This window comes from Alternaria hordeiaustralica (assembly GCF_023758085.1).
Source record: "Alternaria hordeiaustralica strain BMP 2776 chromosome Unknown scaffold_22, whole genome shotgun sequence".
Lineage (NCBI taxonomy): Eukaryota > Fungi > Ascomycota > Dothideomycetes > Pleosporales > Pleosporaceae > Alternaria > Alternaria hordeiaustralica.
The window spans coordinates 8,565-26,989 of NW_026056794.1; the positions used below are offsets into that span (position 1 = coordinate 8,565).

At 53.9% G+C, this 18,425-nt stretch overlaps 3 protein-coding genes across 3 annotated transcripts; 1 reads left to right on the forward strand and 2 right to left on the reverse strand.

The window, feature by feature from the left end:
* Positions 1-1,057: 1,057 nt before the first annotated feature.
* J4E84_008479 (uncharacterized protein) lies at positions 1,058-1,638 on the reverse strand (the record flags this gene model as incomplete). Its single annotated transcript, XM_049391050.1, has 2 exons — positions 1,058-1,486; positions 1,537-1,638. The coding sequence occupies 2 exons, from the start codon at positions 1,636-1,638 to the stop codon at positions 1,058-1,060; spliced, it is 531 nt and encodes a 176-aa protein (XP_049241082.1).
* A 231-nt stretch (positions 1,639-1,869) lies between these two features.
* On the reverse strand, positions 1,870-3,878 carry J4E84_008480 (uncharacterized protein; the record flags this gene model as incomplete). Its single annotated transcript, XM_049391051.1, has 3 exons — positions 1,870-2,933; positions 3,000-3,601; positions 3,652-3,878. The coding sequence occupies 3 exons, from the start codon at positions 3,876-3,878 to the stop codon at positions 1,870-1,872; spliced, it is 1,893 nt and encodes a 630-aa protein (XP_049241083.1).
* Positions 3,879-7,609: 3,731 nt separating this feature from the next.
* Positions 7,610-10,650, forward strand: J4E84_008481 (uncharacterized protein; the record flags this gene model as incomplete). Its single annotated transcript, XM_049391052.1, has 4 exons — positions 7,610-7,968; positions 8,015-9,595; positions 9,644-10,387; positions 10,440-10,650. 4 exons carry the CDS (start codon positions 7,610-7,612, stop codon positions 10,648-10,650), a joined length of 2,895 nt encoding a protein of 964 aa, XP_049241084.1.
* Positions 10,651-18,425: the final 7,775 nt, after the last annotated feature.

Below are 18,425 nucleotides of genomic sequence, written 5' to 3' on the forward strand. Positions count from 1 at the left end.
CTTCCATACGTCACCTTCTCAAACAGCTACGCCACATCAACCCCAACGTTATCCACTCCATGACCTCAGAGTTGAGTCTGTAATCCAGGATCGCGATAGTCGCCGTCTCGTCACGACGTCCAAGTATCAGCTTCCCCATGCAGTAAGTTCTGCATACAGATAGGGCTGCATAGTACCACACGTGGCGCCCAAAAGTCCCGACCGACTCCACGCCAATCTTCCAGCCTGCTTCTACACCCATCCTTCGAAGCAGGTAACCGACCTTCCTTGATCCTCCGCATGATCCTCCGCTTGCAAGCTTCCAGCGGCACAGTATCAAACGAGCCTATCGCTTCACGCATACAAGGAGTCGCTCAAAACTTGGCAACGTCCGCGAAGGCGGGTCAAGAACCTTGGAAAGAAGCCTAGCTACCGTGCCGCAAAGATCCTACCTGCACGCCCCAGCCGTGCATTGAACAAACTGGGCAGCATCTGGGCGGCTATCACGCCAATGAAACACGTCAAACGGCATTCGTGGGAATAATAGAAGGAAGAATAGGGTGATGGGTAAGCGAATTGTGGGAGGCTGGTGTGGTTGCGCTGCGGCTGAGATTACCGCTTTGGGACTGCGGCGTAGTCGATGTGATACCGAGTTGCTGGGTCACCTTTGGAACCTTCCTAGGAAGGATCGTGAATCTCGTATCGAACGTCAATGAATCCTTCCTCGGTGGCTACCGAAATGAGAAAGTGAAATTGCATGATTCTAGAAGCGAGGGAAATCATTCGATCATCGTTCTGGGAGCGGAGAGGGCGGCTATGATGAAGTTACGACATGGACCATGGTGTTGTGCGTGCGCAAATCTGGATTGGGCGTCTCGGATCGAAGCGAGTAACGCCAATCATGACATATGCGCTTTTCTGGTTTCCTTGCATTTGTTCCTTGCCTTGCCCTATCTAGATTATGTGAGTTCAACGAAACATGTTACAACCACAGACTCGGTACCTATGCATCTTCTGTCGCACAACTTACTCCTTCTGATGTTGATTCATCAACCCAAGACTGAGGTCGTTACATGATTCACAACTTTCCTTCACCTCCTCCTTGGAGCACATCGCGTACGAGCTTGAGGCCTTGCACGGCAAAGGCCACCATGTTGGCTTCGCGCTCGCTGCTCCCCGTTTCCGCTTCTCGAGTCACTGTCTCCCCGCCCTCCCGTGCCACGGCAAGCGCTACGTAGCCTGGTGTGCGGTTACGAGTCGTTCCCCCCGTCGGCCCTGCGGTTCCACTCTCGCTGATGGTATACGTGCTACCTAGTGTCTTGCGCGTGTGCTCGGCGAGGCCAGAGACGATGGCAGGGGTTGGGCCACTGTAGGATTTGATGGTATCTTGGGTCCAGCCGCAGTATGCGATTCTTGACTCGAGCGTGTAGAGGGTGAGGCCGCCGCGGTAGTAGGTCGATGCGCCGGGGAAGGAGAGGAGTGCTGCGGAGATGAGACCGCCTGCTGCCTGGTTGGAGTGGTTAGTAGGTGGCTTTGAGTTGGACTGGGGGATCTTACTGTCTCTGCTACCGAGATGGTCTCTTTGCGCTCTTTGAGGAGTGTGGCTACCTCTTGGACGATTTGCTGGAGCTCTTCGGGCGGGAATATGGGTGGTGACATTTTGAGGTATGCTGGATTGGGTAGTTACGCTTCTTCTCAAACTTGAAGTTTAAGCTTCAATTGCGTGCAAACGTTCTTGTGTTAATAATTGTATCGGAGTTATGACGGACGTAGTCGCTTTCGGTGGGGTATTTCGAGGTTGTGACGTATGCGGGGTAGCTTCCATTACACCTCCAACCGTATAGATAGTATACCGAAATATTATACATACAAAGTCAAACACAATTTACTTTAGACATCGAAAGCGAACCTCTCTTCTCCCCTCTTCATCAATCTGATTGGTATCGAGACACCCCTCAACTGCAGCGTGATGATACTCGCCATCTTGGTCTGGATCAGGTCCTGGGCTCTATCCGTAGCCATCTTGTATAGATCCCTCCTCTCCTTGCCTCCCTTTGGCATCTTCTCCACCTCTTCGTCACTAGCAAAGTCATCGACTGCGAGTTCAACGCTGTACTGAGAGAAGATCGCGGCCAACACCGCGAGAATCTCCACTTGAGCAAAGCGTCGACCAATGCATGATCGGAAGCCGTCACTAAAGGGGATGTATGAGCCTTTGACGGGCTTGAAGAGTTCAGATGAAGTGTCTTCGCCTGCTGGTCCACGTAGCCCTTCATCGTCATAGTTGATGTCGACGAAATCGTTATCGGGCTTGCTATCCACGAGCCAGCGTTCAGGTCTGAATTGGTCTAGGTCGTCCTTGCTTAAGCTATCAGATGGTGTTGGCCAATACTTTGGGTTGCGATGTATGGCTGCGCTGAGGAATACGTGAGCGTCGCCAGGCACCATATACTGCTTTCCCCCGATATACAATGGTTGTGGTCGACCTGGTGGAGTAGACTTCGGGATGTTGATGATTGGTTGCAGCAGCCGTAAAGTTTCGTTCATGACTGCCGCTGGCATGCTTCCGAATAGCTTTTGGAAGTGCTCTTCATACTTCCATTCGTCGATGGGCTTACCCGCAAATATGTTGTCGATGTCGTCTTGCAGCCGCTTCTGCGAGCCCCAGTTCATGGCGAGGAATACCATGGAGAAATGTAGTGTGTTGGCAGTTGTTTCGTGGCCAGCCAACATAAGCACAAATGCGTTACCCAGCAAGTCGCTCTTCGTAAAATTTGAACCCTCTTTCTTGGTGATGCCGCTTCCGCGGATCAAAGAGTCGAAGATGTCCATGTTTGCTTGAGTCTCGCCAAACTCGACTTGGGTCTTCTTCATTTCATAGATCTCATCCATGTACTTACCCCATTCGTGGGCCGCATCGCTGACTTCACGATGCATTTTGACTGGAGATCGTGCTACGAGAACTTGTTAGATGGCATATCCAACTCGACGCGGTGTAGTAGTAGTAAGAGGGAACTTACCAAGCCACTTAAGTGGCATGACTTGAGTCCACATGATGTTGTGGAGCAGCTGGCTCAGAGCGGCCCTGTAGCTCATGGTGTAGCCAGGAGGGGCTTCCGATCCTACAAAGATAGAGTCTTCACTCTTTTTGTCCTCCACTTTCTTGCCCTCTTCGTGTGGCCATACTACGCGTACGTCGAAACCCGCTCCACTGATAACATAGAGAGCAAAGTTCATTGCCGCAACTGAAGGATCGGCAATAGTCTCATTGCCTTTACCGTCGGATCCGGCCCACAATCCCAGCATCGACTTTGCGTGATGGAGAGTCTCGTTGAACACGAGCTGATTGTTCTTGTCACCGAAACTTGGTGCGACAAGTTTGCGATGTGTGCGCCAATCTGATCCTTCAGTACTCACCAGATTCTTGCCGTAAATGTCCAATGACGTGTACATCTCAAGGGGCTTGGGAAAGTCATTGCGGCGGGTGGTAATCTGAGTCACGGCTTCCGCGTCTGCAACAAAAACTACATTTCTGGTAGGAGATGCGACCATGAAGACGTCCATACCCATCTTCTCGAAAGGCCCATGTCCGGTCATGTAACTCCATTCTGGATTCAGAAGACTGCAATATCCAATTAATACCTCGCCTGATGTCAAGTCGAATTTACGTACTCAAACCACATGCCTCGCCATGATTGTGGCAGAAATCTCTCCAGTAACGGCAACCATAGCTTGAACGTCGACAGCCATAGGATGCTGAACGTATACCATGGCGCTACCACTACAGGTAGTCCCGAGCTCTTTGCTAGCGCGATATTGCGTTGCAGGCCCCGATACTTCGAGATTATCTGATAGATGGCAAAGCTCGCAATGACGCTAAAAACCAGGGTGGCAACCATGACGTTGTTTCGTCGGGAGGACTCCAAGCTCAAAGTGAGGCTATCGATACAAGAAATTGAGATCCGCACGGTCTCGCACTATCGAAGGCGCTGTCGTGAGGACGGTGAAGATGGTGCAGTGGATGGGTATTCGCCTTCCAGCGTGCAGAGGGGTTTGTGACGTATACATACGCGCGATCAATTTTGCCTCACAAGCGTTTCAGGGCCTCGGCTAGGGAGGACCGCTAGCAGATGCATCTCGCGTATGCGTGCTATATGCAACAACTGGCGGTACATTGAGGAATACGGATGAAGCCATCGTCTGATAGGCTGCGCTCACAAAATCGCTGCTCGTGTGGTGTTGCAACGCGATAGAGGTCTGCGTCATCAGTCATCGCTTCCGAAAATGGCTTGGCGCCTTCGAATCGACGTGTTTCCTCATGTGTACCAGTTGTGTGACACTGCGCTCACCACGCATCTGCGAAACACAAAACATGAACGTCTGATCTAATCGTACCACCAGGTAATGGGGACCGCTGGGAGGTGCGCGCTCGGCTGCAAACTCTGCGGTTCGTACGACGTCGTAGGACATGGCTCCGAGGAGCAGCGTCCAGGCAATACTCGCGCGCACCGCCTGGTGGACAGCGAGCAGACGAAGGTTCGCGTATAGCGTACAGTATATCGTCACTTGCGACGTCACAGGAATCCTTCCGTCATTGTTGACTGCAATTGTGTCAGCGCGTGCACTTGGATCTTCAGACGACAAAGCGAATGCGTTCGTTCCATGGATACGACTCACGGTTCACCGTGTCGCGCCGCTTTGCCGATTCACCAGCCCCCTCTGCATGTTGTTATGCCACATGCGGCAGGCAGGAGGACAAGGGCTACTACATCACTTGCCGTCCAGGGAGTTTGAATTTCTAGAAGCGTTGTTGCTCCGATCGATGGCAAGGCTTGGTATGCCGTGTCGCAGAGTGAAGCGACTACACCGACTCGACGGCAACTTCTCGACACGAGATTGACTCGCTTCTGCGCCGTCTCTTGGTGGAGAGGTAGTCCAAGGGACACCCCGTTTTTCTACTGGACGCCTCATGCGTTCCACGTGGTAGAGCGACAGCCGCCAGGATGCTGTAAGCCAGGGTGTTCCCACGAGGGTCGCAGGCCGGCCTGGCTTAGACAATCTCGGTTGTGGGGTGTCGTCAATCGGACAGGTCCTCTCACGCATCAGTCATCTAGTCTGAAGCAGACCGCAACTTGCCATAGCGCCGGTGAGCAGCAGGGCCGGGCAGAGTCGGCTCGTCATCTGACAAACTGGCTCAATGGCTATCTCTGTTCGGAGCTTAGCAGCAAAGGCACTGCTGTTTTGGATTGATGTCGCCGGGCAGCTGACCGTTTGTTTGCGGCAGGCCCTTCACGGCCGAGTAACCAGGTTACCTGAGCTTGGCCGTGTTGCAAGGGTGTCGAGGGCACTGCGGCGTGCACAGTACCGACCTACTCCAAGTGCACAATGGAGGGGTCTAGCAAATGTTCCTGACGCCATACTGGCGGTCGCGTGTTGCGGCGCGCTAGTTATTACCACTGACTTTGGAGCTCATGAAACTAACGTCAATAGAATTGGCCGGCGCCTCTCCGGCACCTGCCATGAGCAGCAGCCGCGATTTCCCTAGCAGACGAGGCGGACAAAAGGGTGATGCAGTTGTACACACACTACCTCGCCATGTGCCACCAGACTGCCTATAGGCGTCTCGCCAGGATCTGCAGCCCGGAAACGCAACGCTGATCTTTGGGCAGCAGAGTCGCAAGTGACAGGTCCTGTTCGCGGAGACTCGGCGCATGAGTCGCTGCGACACCAGGGCGAGCGCGAAGCTTCAGGTAAGCAGAGGGCTGCGGGCGCAGGAAGAGGCGCGGCGGCGTCGCGAGATATCGTCTGCAGCCACCAGCAGCGCATCACTTCCATCAACCTTCTCGAATGCCTCGGTGCCGCTGCAAAGTGGAGGCTGGCCGACTAGGGATCGTGACTAGCTGGCCTCAGAGCTCGGATCAGTTTCCTGAGTCTTCAGGGCCAGCAATTGGGCGGAAATTATCCGACTACAGGTGCTGACGGCCGGCCTGCTCCAAGCTGCACGGGGGTCGTCGACGATGGTTGTTGCAGGGCGGAGGACCGCGCATCGCCGCACGAGACAGCGAGCACCGTGACTGTCACATCGCCGGCGCTGGTGTTGCAGCAGCAGCAAGTCATTATTGCAAGTAGACGTGTCGCCAACGGCTGCAGACGGCGGCCAAGTAGCAGCAATGGATGCGCGGTCGCGTCGGGCGGGAGCAACGTTTGCTGTCTGCAACGGCATCATCCTATGGCACATGACGGGCTCTGGCAGCGCGCGCTGTTTGATACAACGGTCCCCATGTCGTCCTTGACGATGGCCACACAGCGCGTCTGGTGGCTCCGCGCTGCTACCCTGGTCTCGTAGCCTGGTCGATGGCACAAGCGACCTGTGTGCTGCACATCCTTCGCTTTCGCGCTAATACGCCGCCTTTGCATCCTCGTCCATCTCTCCAGGCTTCGGTATGGTGTTCTCCCTTCCCGACACGCCCATCGCCCACCACAACCCCAACCGTCACCACGGCTAACTCGCACTGCTGCCCACCACCACCGCCAGTGTGCCTGACCCAGCGCTGACCCGCCTCCCGCCCCCCGTCGCGTCTCGCTTTGAGCTGTTCCTTTTTGCGACTGATTTAGTTTCGCGCCTCTTGTGATTGCGCCCTGGCCCCTTCGTTCGCACGGCCCGGTCTTAATAGCGCCACTTTTCGCCGACCAAGCCAGCAAACGTCGACAGCATAGACCGTCCGCGACTCAGCTATTTGGGCCTTACCTGCTTCGGATAGTTGTCTCCGGCTCCATGGTAAGAGAGTCTTGCCCAAGGCTAGGTCCTTTCTTCGCGCACGCGGCATAGGAAAGCTCCCGTCCTGCATCCCACTCTGGCCTCCGAGCACTTGCCCTGCGACGCTTTCCAAACTCTTCCCCTCTTCCAGGCGATGACGCGGGTTGGGCTGTCATCTGCAAATCATCTTTGACTTCCCATTCGCTGACTCTGGCGAATTGGTCTTTTCCTGACCCTGCGACTGCCGAGGCCGCCCTCTCCACCACCTGCCCACCCCCCGCGACCTTCCTGGCTTTTGCCGTTTGGTGGTCCTGGGACCATCCGTTTTGCCCAGTAGTCGTCTGTCATACATAGCCGCATGGCCATAGCGGATTCCGTCTGGCATATCTAAGGATGGCTGATCCTGACGCGCCCGGCCAGTCTAAGAGAGCTCGTTTGGGCTCCGGCAATCTTGATCATCCGCAGTATAACGGCCACGGATTTCCACCCCCTCCTCCACCGCCTCATACCCAACCCACTCGACCTCCATCCCATCCCACTTTGGTCCAGGCTTCTCCCCCCTACGCTTCTCACGGCTTACCGGTTCCGTCTGCCCAGTACCCTTCTCACGTTCAAGGCTATCCCGGACCGCTACCTTCACCGTCCCTTCCGCCATCTGATATTCGTGCCCTTGCGGACCCACGGAACATACCCTCACCTCGTCAGCATTCCAATGGCGTTACTGGAGCATCGCCTGTGACGATCCCCCAGGACCGAATCAACAGCTACCGTCCCCCACTCACACCTCAGACAACCACTGCGCCAGAGCAACACAGTTCCCGGTCCACCAGCGTCAGTATCAGTGTCGACGTCAAGTCTCAAAGTCAGACTCCCATGGAGCATGGCGGCCACCACCAGCCGTGGGCAATCAACCACGAGCATCGCCCCAATGGCAGCATACCAAATGGATACAACCACGCCATAAGTCCATCACACCCCAACGGACCGCCATATCATGTCCAGCCTCCACCACCTGTCCAGCAGCAGTATGCCGCTCCTGCTACGCCCTATGCGCAGACTCCGTACATGAACGACTATGGAAACGCGCAACAGATACGGCGAAAGCAGGTGCGCGCCACCCAAGCGTGTAACCACTGCCGTTCGCGAAAGCAAAAGTGTGACGAAGCACGACCGTGCCAGTTCTGCAGAGAGAACAACTTCGACTGCCAGTACAAGGACGTCCCGCCACCCAAGTGCGTTGCTCCCTCCCCCCTTTGGTTCATCGCTGACCCACCCTAGGCAAGACAGAAGCATGATGCAACTTCAAGAAAGCGTTAACAGCATATCTGAAGTCCTGTCGCAGTTCGTGGACCAGTTCAACGGCTGGAAATCCAGTGTAGAGAGCCGGCTCCCACAGCCGCGAGACCACGAGATGATGTCGAATCACGCTTCGCCCGTAGCTTCTTTCTCGGCACCCCCGAGAGAGCACGGCACATCTAGATGGCCTACTCCCATACAGGGAAGAGGACACATCGGCCGGGTCAACAGCAACCTGAAGATGGAGTCTCCCATCGCTCCTCACTCGAACATGATGTCGCCTTTGGGCGGACAAGCATCGGCATCCATCAAGCAGGAGTCTCAGTTCGCGCCACCTCCCCAGCAACCGGCCACACCAGCCGAGAGTGTAAGGACAGACCGCAGCCATGCCACTGAGACCAGTCCCAAGGAACAGACCGGTCTGCAAGGTGATCACACCACACCTGCGCACAAGCTGCTCGACGAATGGCAGCAAATGAGCATTTTCTATCAAGGTATTCCTTATCTAAGAAGGCTAATGGACAACGGTCGTGAAGTCTCGGACTACCCGATGCAGCTTGAGCAGGATCGCGGTCTGTTGCGCGTCTGGGGTGTTGGCGAGGGCCAAGACCTAAACGACGGAGCGCAGGGACCCGGAAGCCCGGAGAGCAGCAACGACTCCGAAGCCGCATCACCAGCACCTGGCAAAGAAGGGCTATGGGGCTATCCATTTTCTCCAGATGCCGGTTCCGTAAAGACTCCGATCGGCACACCTCGAGAGTACTTCTCCCATCAGCCGCGGCAAGCCACTAGCAACGGGCTTGGTTCAGATGGTCGGCCCGACTTCTCGCGCCCAGTCATGTTCGAGTTGCTCAGGTCCTACATGGAGACGATGCACATATTCCACCCGTTCATGAACGAGACCAAGCTCAGGCGCATGTTCAAGGACTTCAGCGATCAATATAGTCCTGATGCAAGGCCTATGAACCCCCGCTCGCCTGCTCCCGTCCATGGCGTAAAGCGAAAACACTCGGAGAGCAACTTCGAAGGAGGATTAGCAACAGGTCGCGGCGAGATCGAGAGGTCTCTGCGCAACGCGATTGTACTGCTCGTCCTTGCTCTTGGTAAAGTCTGCGCTCACACAGATCCCTTGCCCGCGCCGAAGAACGACCGGCATCCATACGTCAACGAATGGGGAACCTTTAGAGAATCTCCACACCCCAATGGCGGCAGTTTCACCAGCGAGACCTCCGATGAAAATCGCCCCAGGAACATCGACCTACTACCTGGCATGGCCTACTATGCCTACGCCACCGATATCCTAGGAAATCAACAAGGAGGTAACACTGTCGCGCATGCGCAAGCTAATCTCCTAGCTGCACTGTTCCTCAGTCAGTATGCTCGCGTACTGGAGAGTTGGAGCTGGATCAACAACGCGTGTCGCATCGCCCTGGTTCTCATCAAGGCCGACTACAGCAAGCTACTCCGTCAGAATAGCGACCGAAGACATACATGGAGCGGCAAGGAGAGATACAGACTCAACCTGGTGATGTGTGTCTACTGGACAGCTCTCCAACTGGAATCGTGAGTATTTTCGTTTGAATAGACTTATCGTTTGCTGATAGTTTCTAGTGATATCCTGGCAGAGATGAGCACTTTACCACCTTCCGGCATTTCTGCACATCAAAGCGAGATCATGTACCCCGAAGGCGTCAACGAGAGTTGTTTGCAAGACCAGGATAGCAACTTCGCGCAGCAAGAGGTGGAAGTACGCGCAGGCCCCAGGCAAGACTTGATGATGAAGCTGTACTCCACGCAGACATTCCTACGAGTTGTTCTCAACGTAGCGCATAACGCTCTATACGGCCCCACTGGCCGCATGACCTTCGACCCTACCAGCTTCAAGGAGGTTGCTCACCACGCACTCACCCACAAGGAGATACTGGAAGGTTGGCGGAAGCTGCTCACACCTGAACTAGCCTGGTCGGACGACGAGTTACCCTCGACAGATCTCAACATTGCTCGTGTACGCGCCAAGTACTATGGTGGCCTATACATGATGTTGCGACCCTACCTCAAGCTTGCGAGTCACACGCTCGAGTTCCCGCCTCCGCCCCCAGGCACGACCGGCGCTGCACAGCACAACTCGCCATCGCCTTATCCAAGTGCGGCTACAAACCGAAACGTGCAAATGGTTGACCTCAGCGAAGACCAGCACAAGATTATCAAGATCGCTTGCCAATGTATTGACGCTGCTATTCGGAGTACTATTGCATTTGATCGCGTAGGCGAAGAGCCAGGCAGCACGTACCACTACTTCACACCCACGCGCAAGAAGAGGCTCATTGTAACCAACGTCTTCGGCACACTTCACGCGTAAGTTTGCATCAGATTATTGCCTTGGCATCTTAACTAACACATACCCCAGACAATTCGGTAACATGCTCGTTCTAGCCTCGGTTTACAAATCCAAATTATACCCCCTACTACCCAGCGATACCTGGCTCACCAAGGCCAACCTCGCCGCCCTCTTCCGCCGCACGATTTCTGTCATTAGCGACGTGGCGCAAAACTCGCCAATCCTCCGCATGGATCTCGAGATCCTCAAAAACGTCCAGAGGCAACAGGGTCTCGAATGAAGCAATCAACATCATGACGACATATCCAACATCGGCCAGGCGCATTGGCATGACGACTCCCGCCCTGCGCTCCCATCCGACGATGTATCTCCGTATCTCCTGCACACGGCAGCCACCCTCGATCTGAACCGCCATCCGACACGCGCCATTGTCTAGTGGATCCGGGCCGATACCGATCTGAACGTGCATGATGATTTGCATGAGTAGACTCCGCGGAAGCTGCACGTAACATTCTTTCTGGACATTTATATATTTGCTTTTTGGGTTCCATCAATCTCGCCTCTGTTTTATTCCCACCACCCACGTCGATCAGGACAGCTTTTTATTGTTAGAAAGAGAGCGAAACGCATTGTTACATGCGCAGCAACAACCGCACACGCGAACGGCAACGAAACGGAAGGCTTCTTTTCCTTTGGACTCTTTGGAATTATCTATCATCATCATTGGGCGGCTAGCGCTGAAACTAAGCATTTCGGAATCCATCATTTCCTCCCTCTTTTCCTTTGCGTCTCAGATCTTGTCCTCGCGTATCTCTGGATTAACCCAGGTTACCCGCTGTATGCACACATATCCGCCCAAGGCTTGGTAGCGGGGACAGAGCAAGTTTTCTCAACTGCAACTAAACCTTTGCTTTTCCTCACACCACTGCACGCCGGACCACAGATATGGGTATACCCAGGGACCTTTTCTCGTTCTCCCCTCTCTTCCCCGTCATCGTTCACCGATCAGACTAGGGGTCTATGTTACGTTTGTGGAGGGTGGTGTGGAGTCGGACGTCGGAGCGCATCTACATCGATGCACGCTAGGACTCGCGAATTAGGAGATCTTGGGTTCTAGGTCCAAGCCACGGCACTCACAACCCTGTCGCTTTGTCGCAATAATCACAATGTATCGGGCCCGCATCGCATTTGCAATCCCATCCATTTTACTTTGCTTTTCGCAGCCGGACCCTCGAGCATACCGTTCATGCAATGGTGGAACTTTGATCTACAGGTCCGCGGCTTTTCTTTCCGTGGCTCTCACCCAACGGCTTTGGATGGTCGCTTTTCAAGTCGTAAGCCGTATTGCGAACAGCCTGCAAGATGACCGTGTTTCGTGTGCTCACTAACGGTACTTCTTCGGTCTAATACTGTGGCGTCGCACGCCCCGCTCCGGCTTGGGAATGGGAGAGATTGGTCCGCACGGGTGCAGCGCCTCAGCCGTTTCGCTCGTGCGGGCTGGCTGCGGTTCGCCGACTCTTGCTCTACCGCCGCCCGCCCCCCAAGTGTCACATACCACGGTAGTAATTGTTTGTAATAATCTGATTGATGATTATCTCACACCGATCAGACAGAGTCCAATACCATGGCTCCGTCTCAAACTGTATCGCAAACTCTATCTTGCAGTCGCGATGCATCCCTGCTGTCGATTATGCGGCGCGAGCATTTCAAGGGACGTTTACAGATGCGGTGGTTCGGGCGACCGGTACATTCACAGAGGCAAAGAAGCAACAAAAGCTATCTTGAACGTCAAGGGTAAATCCGTTACATGCGCGACTAATCATCATACGATCTAACATGATCCGATTATTACTGCTACATTTCGCGGAACCCAGGGTTCCCTGAAAGGGTATCAATATGCGCAACATCCAACCTGCATACCAAGTCCAAACCCACGATCTCTAGTCGCTGCCCAACCAGACTCAAATGCAAAATGCAATGCAATGCAAGTAAATCAGTACATAACGCCTCATCTCCAAGTCCATTTTCCTACGAAAAAAGTGTGAGTGGGTTATTCAAAAAGGTGTGTATGTACTACGCGATCCACGTGCTCCCCTTCTGCATGAAAGGAGGGCGCCTCGTCGCGTAAAAAGAAAAGCAAAGAGCACACGGGCGGGTAACCTACGAACCTAGACTAAACAATTGCCAAACGCACCTGCCGTATACGATACCACCTGCATAGTCCCAAGGCGAATTGAATGAATAGCTTGAAATAGTCATATTTTCACCGCTCTCGTTGTTGATTTACCCGTTGCGACTTCGCTTTCGTGTTCGCAACAAAATGCTCATGTGGTTACGCAGTACCAATGACTTTAGCGGCTTTTCCCTCACCGCAACAACGACGATGATGGCGGAAAACGTATGCGACAACGGGAAGCGGCACATGTTGTCTTCTCTACTGCACGACTGTGAACCCTTCATCTGACTAAAAGCAAGCATGCATCGCGCTCATCAAGGTAATCGCCTGGCAAGTTCCAACGTCTGCGCGAAACACCCAAATAGGCAATAAATCACGCCAAAAAAGCAGAATAACACCCTCCAACATCAACATGACGCTTGAACTACTGCACGCAAAGTCCGGTTCACTAGCAACGTTGACAGCAACTTGTCCCTGGCGTGCTTGCACAATCGACACATCCCCAATCCCCCCCGGCGCTATTTGCGGCTCGAGCGAGCGAAGTGCGAAGAGCGAAGCGCGAAGAAAAAAACGTGACGGCGGGTTCCGGTCAAGACGATCAGAGTAGCGCGGACCCTGAGCCTTGAAGTTGGACTAGAGCAGAGACAGAAGTTATTGATGACGGGTGTTGAAGCTAGTTTAGTCACGGTACCCACGTGCTCCGTTGCAAGCTAGGTGGGCACGCTCGGAAGCTTTACGGCGGGTGAGGTGACGTACCGGACTTGGTGCCGAGTGTTGGAGGGGCCTGTTCTGGAGTACGTACTTACTTACGCTATGGATAGACTAAGGAGGGTGCGGTGAAGGTGGATTCTCGTACGAGATATTTTTGGGGGGAGGCTGGGAGTGTTGCGACAGTTGTTTACTGAGCGCGTACTGCGGTTGATGTTCGGAGTGTCTGGCATATCGTACGTGTTGGACAATGTGTGCATGAGTAAGATGCTGATGCGTTGGTTGCCGGGTGCAGGCCGTCGATCATTTGGGGTAACCCTGTATATGTTGGAGTCGCAACGTACAACTCCTTCCCATTCGCGTATGCTGCGCTCTCCAAAGTCGCAGTCGCTGCATGGACTCCTTTTCCTATTCATTTACTTCGCGCAGCATCTACTGCAAAGTGCACTGTATCCTGTCGATCATGCATCATTGCTGAAAGTGACCTGTTTTCCGCTGTCATCGGACCTTTCTCCATTGCCTGTCCAGCGGTCAAGGGAAATTTCATCATCTGATAAACTTGACAAAGCAGTAGACGGCGATGTCCCACGTTCCCGAGGCACACCCAGAAACGGCAAACATGGCACGGAGTACGAGTAGAGTTTGATACGGTGAAGAAATGTTGGGCAGCAACGAGCATTTCTCTGGTCAAAATGCTGGGAAATGAGCTGGAAAAGGGCGTCATTGAGGTGTTGCGGAGGAGACTCCGTTGCGTGAACTTGTCACGGGTGTTGCTGCCAGGTTGGATAAGGTTGCGGCACATTCGCTTTCCATCGGCAAGTTCAGCTTCCTGGGGGGCGCGTGATTGCCATACCTTGTCTCGCAGTCGCCGACGACCTTGATGCCTCATGCTACGCAGCTACGACAGGCTTGTAGCGCGTGCGACATCGTATTTTGACTCTTGAGGCAAATCCGATTCATGCTGCCGGTGATGGCGAATGATGTGATTATGTCGGTTGTCGATGCCGACTGTACGCTAGACGCGACTCGACGATTAGGTTTACACAGCCGGGTAACCTAGCACGTGTTTTCGTGGTTGCTTTTTCTTCTTATACTTTGTGTATATACTCGGAGTAGGCGCGCGCGTGGGTCTTGACAAGAGGCAAACCTGTTTGCGCTCGTATTCGACTATATTCAGCAACATCACCGGTACAACGACCCGGCCATACAAAGTCCTTTAATGCGAATATCTCTGATGTTGACACCTGGGCAGTTGCCAAGATGGGTAGGCGTGTGGAAAGCGGGCGGAGGAGATACCCGCAGATCCCACAACCCCATACAGACATCGCTTTCGCGTCCCCAGTAATCCGTGGACCGCGACTGCGGACGTATCACACCGACGGACAGCCCTGTGTAGCGAAAGAGAAGGTACATGACACAACCACCAAGTTCGCCTTTAGCCTTGAGAAAGTGAGGCTCCCTCAACGGTAGCCGCGTCGGTAGGATCTCCAAGGCGTTACTAGCAGTGTGACAGGAAGATGTGCTCAGATCCGCCTTGCAAGCCAAGTCCCCATCCAGGCCATCAACCCCAACAGCACATGCAGTCGCAACACCGGTCGTCGAATCAGTATCCCACGCAGGCGAAACGTTGACAAGAAAAGTAACACCAACCGCGCTGTGCTTTCCCGCTGACTGAGTCTTCGCCAATCGAACGTTTGCTCCCTCACCGATTAGACAGGCAACGCATCGGCTAGAGGCAGCTCCCACAGGAAAGGCCACCTACCGCGTTACTGCAGCCGAAATTGTAACGGGATACCCCGCAACGGTACATAGGTGAGGGAAATGCAAGATGCGCATTATGCGCCTATTATTAACATTGTCTCAGCTGGCATGCTGCATGTACACCGGTGGGTGGTGAGTGTTGAGTATGCACGATAGGGCCTTTTGACTCCGATTCCTATCGACGATTGCTTATCGCAAACAATTGCATGGCGACTTGGAGACGTTCTCCGGCATGCCACTTTGGTGACGATAGCCGGTAAGCAGCTAGGGTCTGGGGTGCAGATAGTGGTATCCGGTGCGGGAGGGGCCCCTGACCCAGCTCTAGCTGCAACATCGAAACGCGCATACAGTGGAGAACCTGTACGGGCGGAGTAGATTGAAGACACCCTGGAATGTTCTGAGCGTCTTCTTTGCGCGTCTCATCGAGCGTGCAATCTCGGTCATGATCTCCCCGGCTTCGGTACGACTTGTACTTTCGCAGTGAGTACTGCTTGTGCGCTGAGCAGCGGCTGTCGGCCACATTTCGGTGACGAACCTCTTGTTCGTGCACGTATCGCGACGAGCCCCAAAGAGGATCGAAGGCGCAAGCGAACGGCTGATACAACTCGGCCCTTCCACTGACGACGCTCGGTTTTCTTCACGACAAGAGGTCCGAGAGATGTGTCGTGCATGGTGTTGAGGAGACTGTGTCAGTTCTCAGTTCATATGGCATGATGAGACGATGCGGCTTGTCCTTCCAATTCAATCAGAGACCTTGTCAATCGTTAGCCTCATTCGTTCCAATAGAGCTTGTCCTTGCCATGGTTTTTCGGCCGTACTTTCAAGAAAGCGGTTTGCATATTCGCAGCTTCTGCTATGTGCTGTCCGGGTTACCCTTCGAAGAGCTCGTTACACAACGTCGGACCCCTCAGCGGTTCCGGATCTGTCAGACCGCAACTTCGGAGCCTTGAGCGCAGCGGTATGCCTGCACCGCGCATGCACAATATGTGATATCCACATAACGAGACACGGCTTCTGTCGATGTTCGAGACAGTGCAGGGTCCCGGTGGGGCTGTCGCGATGGCGAAATCTGCTCAAGCATGAGCGACGTCGCGATGCCTCGCATCGACTAGTCAAGGCAATCACAACACCTCGCTTGTCGACAGCGACAGTGCTCTGAACACCTGCAGCTGGAGTTTCGTCCGGGTCGTCGCAGCGGTCAGCGAGCCGTGCGAGGACGCCGACATGGTACCTTGATGCCCAACGGACGATCAAGGCCGGCCTCAAGACGGACCGCAAATTGTGAGATACGGCCGAGATGCCAATATACGGCTTACACGCCGGGACCGCTTCGCACATCATAAGCAAGTCATCCAAAGCCAGCCTTGGAAGGCCAAGTAGTTCTGACTGTGGTGATGCCCAACGCAAGCGACGAAATGTGGAACTGAGCACATTGCGAAACTGCAGTCCTGGATCCTCGTGGGTTGTTGTGGAAGCGAGAATGTGTGGCGGAGTCAGACAGATGTCGTGCAGTAGAGAGGCCGGTGACCCACTGTTAGAAAGCTTGACTAGACGCGAGATGTACTGAATTGTAAACTCGTGTCGAACAGTCGTTGCGAATTTTGAGATGGCTATTGTTGATGCAACAAGAAGTCTGTGGTAGGCAGATTCGATGAGAAGATTAGTGATCCAGTTTGTGAATCTACAACGGCGGCAGCCCAACTGATGAGGCCTTGGTGATGTGGCGTAGACTTATACAATAGACTTCTATTTGGCGTAAGATGATGAGCACGTAAAGAGAAGAAGAGGTATTGGAGAATGCGCATATAGTGAGGCAGTTCCTTCCAAGGTTGGTAGTTCCTTCCTCCAGTTTGTTGACCACCTCGTCATATTACCAATCGTCACTTCCTAAAGTCATCAACGGTCGACCACTTCGAGTCTTCTCTCAGTCCTATCACCACTTCAGACTCACTCCTAAAACAAGCTGTCAAACTCGCAATAGCTTCATAGCAATCATATACCCGTGCTGGTCGCATTCCCATATCTCAATCTCTATTTCCGAACCTCAGCTTTGGCAAGTGCAATGCGCACCCAACACATGGCAGTGTGGGGAAGCAGGAACGCCATGTCGTTCTGTGCGACTGTGACTCCCACGAGCTTCGACTGCCTATCGGCATGCTCGCAAGCACGGAGCGCGAACGCCATACTATGAGTATCGTACTACCATCAACCTACGCGAAGAACTCTGAATCTTTCGCCAACGTCTGTCACCTACAGCACCAACATCATTACCTACGTTATCATGGCTCTGTAGATATACGCATCACACAAAGGAGAAGTAACACACTCTACCGCAACCGCAAAAGGCATGAAGACGAGAAAGAGCTGCCATGTACCGCTACACTTCCGCACCTCCCTCCAACCACTCACACACCTATCTGCACCCTCCCCATTACCCGCACAACCTCACCTCACGATCCTACGACACAACTTACATGTCCAGACCCTACCCATACACAGAACCACGTCGCTACAATTCCTACTACGAAACCACGTACGCAAGACCCAGCACATATCCCAGACCAAGCACTTCATACCGACCCTCTCAAACAGAGTATTGGAGATACGTCAAACCAGTTCAGAAACAGCAGCCAGATAGACCACCGCGCAAGAGCAGTCTCAAGAAGACGGAGGGCAGACACGTTCATTTCGATCTCCCGCCTGCTCAGGGGACGTCGAGCAGGACGGTGAGGATTGCGGAGGAGGAGAGGCAGAGGGAACTGGAACGTGTTAGGGCGAAGGAGAAGGAGAAGGAGAGGGAGAAAGATCGAGAGAGGGATAGAGAGAGTAGAAGAGAGAGGGAAAGAGAGAGCAGATACATACCACCACCACCCCGACCCCCCACACGGCACTACGATACCACCAACAAGATGCCTAAGAAGCAGTACGCCACCTACTCCCACTCCTTCGAATACGACTCCCAACTCCACCACCGAGAACGATATCGTTCTTCCACTCCGCCTCAAAGAACCAGTTTACCTCGCTCTACTTCATACTACACCCACCAATCCTCCCACCCTCCCCTCCACCAACCCACCTACCACACACCCATCCCCCCAACCCCAACCGTCTACATAATAACCTTCGCCACGGACCTCGTACCTTCAGAATCCACGCGCGCCACGCTCCTACACTCCCAACTTCCCCTCCGCACCCCACCAATCCCACACCTCTACACCATCGACGCGCGCACCGTACAACCTCCCTCGCCAGCGCTGTGTAGAGAATACTCAGGCGTGAGTCCGCGGATTCAAGACATTGTCATGGAAGACAGCGAGGCGAGGTATGCGGCGCGGAAAGCCGTGGAGAGGGTTGTTAGGTTTGGGGAGCGCGCTAGAAGCAGGGATGGTGGAAGGGGGAGGGAGATGGAA